This window comes from Aedes albopictus, chromosome 1, assembly GCF_035046485.1.
Source record: "Aedes albopictus strain Foshan chromosome 1, AalbF5, whole genome shotgun sequence".
NCBI lineage: Eukaryota > Metazoa > Arthropoda > Insecta > Diptera > Culicidae > Aedes > Aedes albopictus.
The window spans coordinates 186,427,844-186,440,621 of NC_085136.1; the positions used below are offsets into that span (position 1 = coordinate 186,427,844).

Below are 12,778 nucleotides of genomic sequence, written 5' to 3' on the forward strand. Positions count from 1 at the left end.
GGCGCATAGAGCTATTTCTTTTGCTGAAAACGTTTTTTCCACCTTTGTTACTAGCGAGTGAAGTGCCGTAACCGTTGACTTACCAGATTGATAAGCAAACTGGAAGTCAGACAGGGGATGCTCTTTTATGTAAGAAGAATTGATAAAATCCTTCAAAACCTTTTCCATAGTCTTCAACAAAACTGAAGAAAGACTAATTCAAGCATAACTTTTCAATCCGACGTAACTCGAGAATGTAAACAAATCCGGGTTAACTGCTGCATGCATGATTCATAAAGCAAATTGAAGAATCCACATCACTGTTTGATGATTTATTGCTTAATTTGTTTAACTAAGCAAACGAAACGACGTATCTAACTATTTTGATGTTTACAACTTTACTGATAGGTACACCGTTTTGATATATGAGAAAACCAAACGACGTATCTAGCCAAAATCAAAAGTAACAGATACACCAAACTGGCACCATACAAAAGCGACGTATCTGGCATGACGTATCTCTAACCAACCCGGTGTATGTGTATTTTTATCAAAATTCATTGTGTAAATGTTATGGAATGAGTAGGTTTTGTATCTTACCTAGTACGTGCTATATCCCTGGTGATGTTAAGCACGAAAAAACTTATGAAAAGTCTTTTTATAAAAAACTATTTTAGTGAAATGGTCGTCAACATTGACCATGAATTTACTCAGCTCAGTGAAAAAGTTAGATACGTCGATTTGAAAAATTATGCTTGAATTGGTCTATATGCTTTCGGATGCGTTTTATATCGTTTCCCCTTTTTCGGGATAAAGATAACTTTTACAAGTCTCCATTTTGATGGAACGAAATTCAATCTCAAACTAGCCTTGAACATCTCAATTAGTGATGGAACCAACACCGTTTCTCCGTTTTGAATCAGTGCTGGAAATATCCCATCAACTCCTGCAGATTTAAAAGGCTGAAAAGATCTTATCGCATTTTCCACTCTGGCCTTCGTGAAGATTTCATCAGCTAAATCTGAGGCGGAGTTTACTGTACTATTTGACTCCATTGAGTTTATACTAGGACATCCTTCACCTTCCAGAGATATAGTATCATTGGAATCCACACTTAGAACCGAACCTGGAAAATGGGTTTCCATCATTAAATCCAAAGTTTCACGAGGAGTTTTGGTAAAAGCTCCATCGTCACGCTTCAGATTTCCCAATTCATTTGCATGATCTTTTGCAAGCGTTTTTTTGTAGTCTAGCAACTACAGGAGTACTGTTTATGTTTTCACATGTCAGCACCCAAGATTTTCTTTTAGATTTTCGAATTTCGTTGTTGTACTCAGTCAGGGCTTTCCTATACTGAGTCCAATCTCCCGTTTGTTTCGCTCTATTGAACATTTTACGAGAAAATTTTCTTAGGCGATCCAGTTTAAAGTTCCACCATGGCACGTCTCTAGTAGAAGACGATTGTATGGTGGGACAACTGCTGTTAAAGGAATTGATGATACTTTCATTTACTCTTTGAGAAAATGATTCCAACTTTTGGGTTGAATCGATAGTTTCCTCCATTGTAAATGAATGCGAATTCAACAATTCCACATATTGATCCCAGTTTGTCTTCCTGGGATTTCTAAATGCAGTTCTAGAATAATCTCCACCGCTCCAATTGAAGATTATGTGTTTATGATCAGATAGAGAAATCTCCCTGGCCAAGTTCGCAGCCCTGGCCAAGTTCGCAGGGGTTGACGGTATTAAAGTGAAGGAGTTTCATTTTGATTATTGTAATGTAATGTTCTTTAGTGAAACATATCACCTTTTTAACACTTTAATGCGCCTCCAACGGTTCATCACGAACCGGCTGCTGCAGATGGAGTATGGCTGATCATATGCATCAGACATGCTCGATAAACATGGAGGATCCGCCAGGGCTCATTAGAGTCTATTCCCAAGCAATAGTTCCAAGTCGGTTGGATTTAAGAAGGCTTTGATGATCGTTACAAATCCTAATAAAAGTATTGTAGGATTTGTGACAGGTTTTGGAACCTTTTACAGCCAGCTGACTTCAAAATGTTGTTTGGGCTCTATTTCCCACGTTTCTCGGTTGCTTTTGATTAGTAATTCATTAATGCCATAGTCGCTTTTTCGAATTTTTAGAATGTTAGTTGGTCATATTTTCTTTAAATAAAGCAATTAAAATCGACCGAAGAATGAATAGTGGGAAGGAGATTTGCAGCACTTAATTGTGCTGATAGATTCGAAGCTAACGTGCGAACACTTAAACGCATTGTTGACGTCAATGCGTTCGACGTGACATTTTGGACAAAAACTGACTGCTTTTTATTAACTGAACAACGTTACTTGTGTATGACTAGGTTGACATTTCTAGGCTACGCTTGAGAAAATGACATGGTTTATCTAGGTAGGACCGATAGGACAATTGAACGAATTTGAACATTTTTCATAGTATTTGTAGGGGGACGAATACATAATAGGGTAGAAGCTTCAGTTTTGGCCAGTCCGGAGTTTTGGCCATAGTGCGGTATTGAGCCTGTCGCGATCTAAACCCGCGTACATTTATTTTTTACTAATAGATCCTAATACAATATGATGATTACAGCTGTGAAAACCACACATTTTGATTAAAAACTGGAAGAAAAAAATATATTTCCTTAAAAAATCTGCTCTCATACATCTATTTTGGCCAGGGTGCTTCTAATTTGGCCACTCCCATAAGAAATACACGTGATTGGCCAAAATAGAAACCAAACTTAAGAATATGGCCAAAACTGCGGCAGAGCTTCTATTTTGGCCAGTGCCACTTTTAATACAAAAATCAAGTATTGGCTTGATTTCTGCATTTTCCCTTCAAAATATAGATTGAAACCTTTTATTTGACGCATTGGTTGTTTTCATAGGATTATTGGTTATTTTTATAAAAATGATTTTCCTTAGACTGGCCAAAACCGGTTCCCGCACCCTAGTTGACAAGCAATCTTTATTATTTTAAAATTTTATTGTAATCAACTGACCAACTTGACGTATTTTTGTTTATCTCTTAGATGGTATTTTGACACCAACAGAAAAATATCAGAAGTTCAGTTGCATGTTTATGTGGGTTTTGCACCGATGACAATTTAAGAACACAAGAGATGAACACAGAGAAGTAAAAAAAAAAAAACAATTTGACACAGGATCGACTATATTTTAACATACAGGGTTTGATCGATTCGATGAAAAAAACAAACAAACATACAACTGACTTAACGAGAAGAAAAACATATTGAACCATACTACAAAATCGAACAAGACGACAAACACAAACCGTGTGACCATAACACTACATAGGCAAATCCTGACTGACTGACCAATTGAAAACTTTCCAACCTTCTACCGTAACTTTCTGAGTCAGTAGGCAACAGTGTCTTAATGGATATCATTTTCCGCGTACGGCTGGCAAACTGCATCTGAAAGATTACGTACTCTTTTCTATCTTCGGGTCTAGTGTAGAGGTTTCAACTCTATTCAGAGTGCAGCTAGAAACCTAGAAAAAAAAAATGATCAGATAGAGAAATCTCATCTGACACGTGCCAGTTTGTGATCTTGTCAAAGATTGCAGCGTTGCACAGTGTTAGATCCAAGACCTCTTGTCTGATTGCATTTAAGAAAGTTGGTTTATCACCATTATTACAAATGTCTATATTGTTCGAAGACAGATACTCTAATAGTGACTCACCTCGACTGTTAATATCCGTACTACCCCAAACCGTGTGATGCGCATTGGCGTCACAGCCAATGATGAACGATTTGTTGTTTTCTTTACAGAATTGAACAAATGATGCGATCTCAGGAGGAGGTACCTCAGGAACATCACCAGGAAAGTAAGCTGAAGCCACAGCGATCTCAGTTTTACCCCTAGTGGTTGGTACCTCTACCATGACCGCAACAATGTCCTTTCTGATAAACTCTGTAATAGGATAACATTTTAACGTTTTACGTACTAGGACAGCAGTTCTGGGAGAATCTTGTTGCTCATCATAAAATAGTTTACTATTTTGTGTCAGAACACCAAGAATCTTTCGTTTATTGGACCATGGCTCTTGAATTAGCGCCACTTCCAGCCCTTCTTTTTTAAACCTTCGACTCAACACAGCAGAAGCACCTTTTGCGTGATGAAGGTTTACCTGTACAAACTTGATTCCAGTCATGAAAATATACATTTACCCACTCGGAATTGAGACTTAAGAAAAGTAGCCGATTATCCCGGAGACAAATTAGGTCCACTGCGTCATTGCTCCGTTTAACACAGTAAGGGCAAAAATACTGTGGAGGGTGCCCTGGTACTCCACAGGCACCGTTAGCGGCTAGGTTTTTATTAGACCCCCCTAACCATTCATTCCTAGGCACGGTACGCATTAAGCCGCTTGACACCATGAATTAGGGGTCACCTGTTAGTGGACTCTTACCACCGGAACAGACGGTCCGTAGTGTTATTCTTAGCCAGTTGAAGGAACTGCTACCGACACTACACGGATATCTAGGCTGATCGGGAATAGAAATTAATATTGATGATCAACTTCTTTCAAGCCCGAACAGCCGCCAGTGCGCATTTACCTCGGATCGTCTCGACGTCTTCGGTGCACTTATTCCTTCATTTACGAGGAATAAGTGCACCGAAGACCTCAACTCGATCCGACGTGACCCTGCGCTGCAATCACACTTTGAAGGTGTGTGCACACTATTGTGTCAGTCCAATTTGGGGTACAGTCAGCAATACAACAACATCGAACAATACCGCATCATCTATCTCCTTACACCTGGTATCCAATCCATACACCAACGTGAGCACTCTACTTGTACAATCATTTCCCGAAAACACTCCAACATTTCAGCATGAAGGGAGTCGCATGCCATGTTCAGCAGACTGAGAATAGTACTGCGAATCAGTTGTTTCGATGGTAAGAGTCTACCAAACACGGTGTCTCTTACGGCGTTAATGCAGGGCGCTGGGTTAGTGGCACATTTTTCCCGTGCTACAAGTAGGATCCCATAACGACCTTGAATAACAACACTCAGAAAACAGTCAGAAGCGGTAGTGGTAAAGTTACCCTTCACGAGAGGCATGTGAGCTAGGTCTACTCTAAGGCGAGCAAAGACAGGAGGAGGTAGCTGTGAGCGAAGTGCCAGCGGAGTGAACCCTATTTTCTCTCCAACTAGCGCGCCGGGCTGATGAGGAACATCTACAAGAAAAGAGGTGAAATTTGTGCCATAAAGATGGTTGCGTATAGCAGCCGGACTCCATCATTAAGTTTGCGTCCTCGAAGTCGAACATCAGTAAGGAACCCAAGCAGGCCTTGTTGAGACTTCGTTAGTCAACGTTGGCCTTCAAATTCCGGGGTAGCCCTTAGGGTACGCCAGATAGGATGATTACGACAACCGATCGTAGAAGCATGTAAGGCATGGCTAGCAGGTGGCGCTCGCAAGAAGATTGTTAACCTCGAAAGTGAAGGGCAGTAATGCCAGCAAGTCGGACCCCAGTCAGACGTCCCGGAATACTGGGAAGGGTGGGCCTGAAACTGCCGGCCCATCCCGGGTCGAAGAAAGCAACGGTCCTCAACCACCAAATTTGGGGCGGCTTAGGGGAAAGACGACCCCTGGATTTAAGCGAACAGGCAAAAGAAAAGAACAGGTGTCTTTAAACCAAGCCAAGGAGAGGTAGGCCAGCAGATGCCAAGCGTGAGAAGGGTGACGCACTCGTCATCAATAAGAGGGACGTTTTTAAATATTCAGAGGACTTGAAGGCGATGTGGAGTGATGCAAAGCTCATGGATCTTGGAGCCGACGTACGCAGTATTCTACATACTCGTACAGGTAGAATAATCCTCGAGCTCAAGCACAATAAAACCCACAAATGTTTGGCGAAAGAGATTCTTAGGAAGGCTTCTCTCTGCCGAGCTACTTTAAAAATCAAAACCTGGATAAGATCACGAACAAGACGAAGGTGGTCACCGAAGTCGTTCGGCTACGGAAAGGCCCGACAGTGACACAGGTGATCTTGATGTGCTATTAAAAAAAATCCAAGTAAAGTAGATGCAAAAATCCTAACAAAATTTTGCAGAAATAGCTGGTGCAGTTATTAGAGCAATTTGTAACAAAACCATTAGAGAAACTTGTAATGATATTTGTGGTAACATTTTCCAAAAAAAAAATTGTCAATTTCTTGGAGCCTGGCATTGAATAAAATCTGCAAGACCAAATTCTAAAATTTGAAAAATCATCATATAAAAAAACTGAACTAATTTTCAAAATACATGTGAATATTTGAGAATGACTAGGAAGAAGCCACGTGTCCCTCTGCCCTCTCTGGCTGAACCCATGGTCATTCATGATTTTAGAAGATTGACGACTCATATAACATTGCATGCATTATCACATAATAAATAGTTGAATCGATAAACTGAAAAGCTATATATGCTCTAATCAAAGCACTTGTTTTCTACTAAAATGGTGCGGTTAAATGTATGCATACGTTGGGCATGGATGGCTAGAACAATAGAAAACGACATGCAATCTCACGATTCACTATGTGGATAGCTAATTGCAAAACGATTTGTAGGAAATTACTTAACGGTGTTGGAATTCGATGCTATCAATTCATGTAGGTACCGGAAAGTGGAACTGTGGTAAATGCTTGTTTTTACACTCTTTGCGCCGTAGTGAAAAGTACTAATAAAAAACCTAGCTATTCGTACATTGCGCATGTGCCTCCCATGAATAAGATATAATTAAGTTTGCAGGGGAATATAAATTGCTTATAACCGCTTGTACCAACTAAATGTACTAGTGTACATCGAGTAGAAGCGATTAAGCCTAGGAAGAAGGGTCAGATCCAGAGATACAAATGTCACGGAATCTCATGAACTTAAATTTTATGCCATTTTTCATTTCCAGCATTTATTGTGCGAATGTTCATCCACGAGCATCAACAATCAATTTGTGTGTTGATACTGAGGAAGATTACAAGTGGTAGTCGAAATACGAGTATCTGTCAAAGGATAAGCAAAAGAGGGCGTAATTAAGAGGTACAAAACTGATTACACTCATTTGAAGAGGGTATTCTGCTTAGAGGGTTTGAAAAGTCGGTACATGAATACAGGGGGTGGTCCAAATGTTTGGGATAGGCAACTTTCATTTTCTCACAAACAAGTTCAACGTGCTGTAACTTTTCATAGAGTGCTTCAAAAAGTCTCAAACCGTTACTCATTATATTGTCATTATATCATTGTCTATTATATAAGCATCATTGGTATAAATTTGAGCTCGATTGGGTAATATTTCGTGGAGTTAGAACCGTTCTCGTAAAACACTATTTTTTAGTGGACATGAGCTCGAATGCCTACTTATTTGGTAAAGTTTCTTTAATAAAATATAATAATAATAATAATAATAATAAAAACTATTTTTTAGACAACTTATTTTTGAAACCAGTGAACCAAATTGAATGAAACATCGAACGTTTATCAACAATATATTAGGGCTGCACAAGTTATTAAAATAGGTATTTTTTGTACGTTAAAAAAGTTATCATAGGTTGACACTTTTCGGATCTTTCTCAAAAAAATGTATTTTTTATATCAATGTCTTTAAATTTTAGTTTTGATATCCAAAGATTTTCTACTTCTGTTCTCAAGATATCTCTAATAAAATATATAAGAGCCTATTTGAATTACAGGAAGAACACATTTAGTAATTTTTGTGTGGTATTGTAAATTTGTATTATTTTCCTCTACATGGGTAAAAGTGTCAAACCGGTATAACTTTATTCGTCGTGAGAAAATTTTACTTTTTATAACGTCGTATAAAGCATCAATATGTTGTGGATAAACATTGAAATTTTCATGCAATTCGATTCACTGGTTTCCGATATATGACATTTCAAAAATTAGTTGTTTAAAATATAGCATTTTACCAGAACGGTTGTAACTTCATGACAGATTAACCAATCGAGCTGAAATTTGTAACAATGATGCACGCACATATAGTAGGTTGACAAACAGTCAACTTTTTTATGCACTCTATGTAAAGTTACAGCTTGTTGAACTTTTCTGTGAGAGAATAAAAAATTGTCTATCCCAAACATTTTGGCCATCCCCTGTATGAGCTAGTTATGATGATTTGTGATAGTATTTCATACTAGATTCACTGAAATTGGCAAAAAAAACAAATAACATTTTTGAAACATTTTTTATCACTAGCCAAAACACACGATGGAAATGCCTGAGCTCCGTCCCAGGGAGCTAAGGACCAGAGGATGTCGTTACAGCAACGTAACTCGTACAATTTTTACGTATTTTGCTTACCCAAACCCCCAACATATTGGTACGAGATAATGTAAAGTAATGCATCTCCAATGTGCAACCATTAATACTGACAAGCTACCTAAATAGGCGTTTCTATCATTGTCCAGGATTCTTTCAATGAATGACTGTATATGTGTAGACTAGACTATAAAATCTGTAATAGAAGCTTGTGTTAGCTAAGAATGTTTATAAATCTGTTGTTTGCGTCATAGTCATACAAGTAGTAGATCGCGTTGTTAAGTACCTGCTAATAGAAAAAAGAGAAATATGAAACCAATGCAGAGCTTTATGTAGTTAGTGGCAAGACGAAGAGTATATTGTTTTTACCGTTTTAATGTGAACCATAATGACACAATGCAGGAAAAAAAGTCGCCATTTATGATTTGAAGAAAAATTGAGATTTTTTAAAATAAGAAACGATAGATTACTGAAAAACTCAATTATGAAAGTCATTGTTACACCAACGTGTTTTATTCTGAGCATCAGGTAGTTAAGTTTTAGTTAAATTTGTCATTAATCACCAAATATCGCTCTACTCTGGTTTTGGTTTCATATATTGGCCAATAGTGCTCTTTGCTTGAGTGTGTCTTCGATGGTTCAAGTTCAGTGGTCAGATTGATGATATAGATATAGATATGTTTGTATCAGACTGAACTAGCGAAGAAGATTATTACGTACAAAAGACATACTTACGCAGGTTGCCGGATCATTTGGAGGAAATTTTTCGATAGCAATGCGTTCATTCTTCGTTTCGTCGTAAAGCTCAAAACTTCTTTTATGGTTTTCGTAATCGGTTTTCCACTTTCTTCGTACAGGCTTTTACTGATTTCTTTCTTTTCATTAGTTGGTGACGACAGTGGCGGGATAGACTTCTTGATATCGGATCCAACGTCCTCTATTGTATCTATAGATTTTATGCTACGTATGGTATGTGACTCATGTGTAGTTCGGTCAGCCTCCTCGGAGGGACCGTGTTTTTGGCAAAGTGTAAGGAAGGCATCTTCCAGATTTGTACAATTGAAACGCTCCATAATATTGATGGGAGTATCTTCTGCCAGCAGAATGCCATTCCGCATCAAGCCAATCTGGAAAAGATTATCATTTGAAAGTTAAGGTTCCTAACTTAGTAAAGTTGACATCCACTTGAGGCATTAAGTTGAGTTGAGTACTTCATGGAATTCACTCATAGTAGGAGCAGATCCTACATTATGATTAAATTCAATTGGCAGAACAGAAGGTTCAAACATTTGGTTGATAGTCAAATCAATCACAATGTCGATCGGCTTAGTGAGGCCCCAAATTGCTTATAGGCAACTCGTTGAGTTTATTCATTGAGAGGTTTCATCTTTGATTTCAAGAGAAGGTCCCAGAGATACATTCTTAAAATATCGGTAATTGCTGAAAAACGCTATAACTTTTTTTAACGCCTATTCTATGAAATGGACAACTCAACCAAATGCCGTTCAACAAAACGCCGTTTGGACCACCGTATGAAACAAATTTTCATAAATTATTCCGCAGTCTTACACAAGAAGCCTGTCTTGCTTCCTCGATATAGTGCGTAGTAATAATCACAGCCAATTTGCTTGTACTTGTCGTATCGACTAAATAGTGCCATATTCGCTCCCGTAGCAACGGGTCAAGACCAACGGTCGGTTCATCCAAGATCAACAGTTCTGGTTCATGGACCATGGCAGCTGCGAAAGAAACTCGTCTCTGTTGACCTCCGCTGCAATTTCCGACGTGTCTGAAACAAGATTATGGAGAACGTGCTTGATGAGTATCGACTGCTCCCATCTTTGTCACGACCCGACACTGTCATTTGGGTTCATTTTTTATGTTCGTAGTTTACCGATCATCGCATGGCAGCTCTAGTAGCTCTTTGAGTAATTTATATCGCTCTCGTATTTTCTCCGTCGACATGCCATATATTCGTCCGAAGTAATAAATCGTTTCTTTGATGGAAAACTCTTCTACAAGGGCAATGTCTTGTGGCATATATCCAATTCTTGGCCCCGGTACTCCAGATCCGGGTGTTCCAGGTGTGCCTCCCAGCACACTAATTTCGCCACTGTTCAAAAATTTTCGCCCCACTATGCATGAAAGTAGTGTTGTTTTTCCGCATCCTGAAGCTCCTAGCAATCCATATCTGAAAAAAAAAACAAAAAATCAAATTAAAAATGTTTACACGATAACAATAGTGCAGTGCTTCCCAAACTGTGCGCCGCGGCGCCCTGGTGCGCCGTGAACATCTCTCAGGTGCGCCGCAGGCTCTTGAGCCAAAACACAAAGAATAAACTTATTATTGAAGGCAGAATATATTTCTTGTTGTTTGTGTTTTATTTAGCAAAACTAGTGTCACCTCACAGTTTTTTTTTGTATTTTATACCAATGTCCTGCCTTTTTGAGAAAGACTTCAAAATAAAGTCACTCTAAGTGGTTTTCCCTCTTCTAAATTTTCAATTAAAAAGTAAACATTCCAAAGTCCATGACTGTTTTCCGGAATTTTTAATATTATCATGAAACATCTAGATTTTTACAAAATAATTAAAATTTCGAAAATTTTTGTAAAGACTCTCAAATGGTTAAGCTTTTCATTTCATTCTGCTTAGTTTTCGATTTTATCAATGGCTTGTAATTCAAAGTTAATATTTCAACAAACTTTTTGAAGTTCTTTCCATAATATTGTCATCTATAATTACTGTCAATCTCCAGGTCTTCGTGCTGCCTTAAACGTTCTGAGACGATATTTTTACTTACATCACTATCATATACCACTTATCATAAAACAATCTGTGACAATTTATATGTTGATTTTGTCCATGATTCTGAAAACCGTCAACTCAAAAATTGTGTTCCTCCGCATATGAAAAAATGACCCAAACCGTCACTGTCAGCCGTCTTGACAGCTTCTGAACATTTTTGTATATATTTTCCCCAAAATTTGGTGATCTACGTACATACTTTATTTAACAATTTTAAAAGCTTTGCAATACAGTCCTCCAGAAACCTCAAATTTGTGTTTGTTTGTTCTTGTGTTTGTAAAGTTCTGTGAATCTTCAAACAATTTTTCTTTAAGAAGCATTTTAAAAATCTATTATTTCAATTATAAGAAAATATGGCATTGAAAGATTTTTTAACGATTTATATATGAAATTTTTAACTGAAGTTGTAAAAATTATTAAAATCTATATATATAAAAATGCAGTGGCATACGTGGGACCGCGCATAACTTGCGAACGGGTGATCCGATTTGGGTCGTCGAAGTTTTGTTCTGTTAGTTTTCACCCAAGGAAGGTTTATGAGGCCTAAAACATGGAAAAATTGAGAATTTTTGAAAATCGGGTTTTCATACATTTTGAACGGGGACTTGGTCTTGGATAGAAACATGAAACGTCAAAAACGCAGTAGGCAAGACAAAGTTTGCCGGGTACAGCTAGTTCTTTATAAAAAGTTGTTGGTGCGCCGCGACATTTTTGAAAATTTCAAAAGGCGCCGCGGTAGCAAAAAGTTTGGGAACCCCTGCAATAGTGGAACCTGAGTAGCTGAAAACCGCTCTGATCGTGAAAACAGTATGATATCCTAATTAAATTGCCTTTCTTTGTCAACGATTCTATGTCTTTCCTACACATTATTGTACATAAAATCAAATCGTACAAGTGCTCCTTATATTTCTCATAACATATTCATTTAAAATATGCTTTAAATTATTTTTTAGTGTTCCCCCCGGGCTCTACTATTGGGTTGTTGGGGTCTACTATTGGGTTGTTGGGGTCTACTTTTGGGTATATTGTATTCTCTTGCCATGTCAAATTGGACCTCCTCAATAGTGGTCCTTTAGGTTTGTTTACCTTTACAAATTTGTTCAAAAATGGAATTATTGCTTATTCCAGCGTTGTGATTCCGAGTCTGTACAAGATCAAACCCTCTTCGTTCGCACAGAAACTCCGTGTGATATCTGTGGCCTATCAACATCCCTAGTAACATTTTAAGTTTTGTTCCGCTCTATAAGAGATCTTCATGACCTCGATACTTTGCAAATATTTATAATGACAAGAAAAATGATAAACGTAGTCGATTTTATCATTTTCCAGGATTCTTCCAAGTGACGGCTGTGCTAGTGTAGACTAGACACTAAGAGATCTTCATGACCAATTAAACAATACAATAAAACTGATTTATACATCAAAACCTCTTGGTAACCTCTTTAAGAGCATCTTCCGGCTAAGTGGACCACTCTTGGAGAGGTTAGCATTAAAACCGTTTGAAAACCTAGTTGAAAAATGTTCCATTCTCGAAAAGAGGTTAGATAATTGTTGTTTTTTTTTTCAACAAAAACTATGACAGATCTTGAGCTGTATCTTGATGCAGAGAAGCTTCTTCGATGGCACGTAAAGATCAGGAGGATACAACATTCGTAAACAATCATTTCAAAGTAATATTTTAGT

At 38.0% G+C, this 12,778-nt stretch overlaps 1 protein-coding gene across 2 annotated transcripts in view; it reads right to left on the reverse strand.

The window, feature by feature from the left end:
* LOC109419596 (ABC transporter G family member 20) overlaps nt 1-12,778 on the reverse strand; it is a 125,590-nt gene that overhangs the window by 7,934 nt on the left and 104,878 nt on the right. For both annotated transcript variants that reach the window (XM_029856499.2, XM_062846002.1), the window contains 3 exons: nt 10,183-10,479; nt 9,858-10,077; nt 9,024-9,415 (listed from right to left, as the gene is read on the reverse strand). In XM_029856499.2, the coding sequence (XP_029712359.1) occupies nt 9,024-9,415; nt 9,858-10,077; nt 10,183-10,479 (909 nt within the window). The remainder of the gene's footprint in view (nt 1-9,023; nt 9,416-9,857; nt 10,078-10,182; nt 10,480-12,778) is intronic.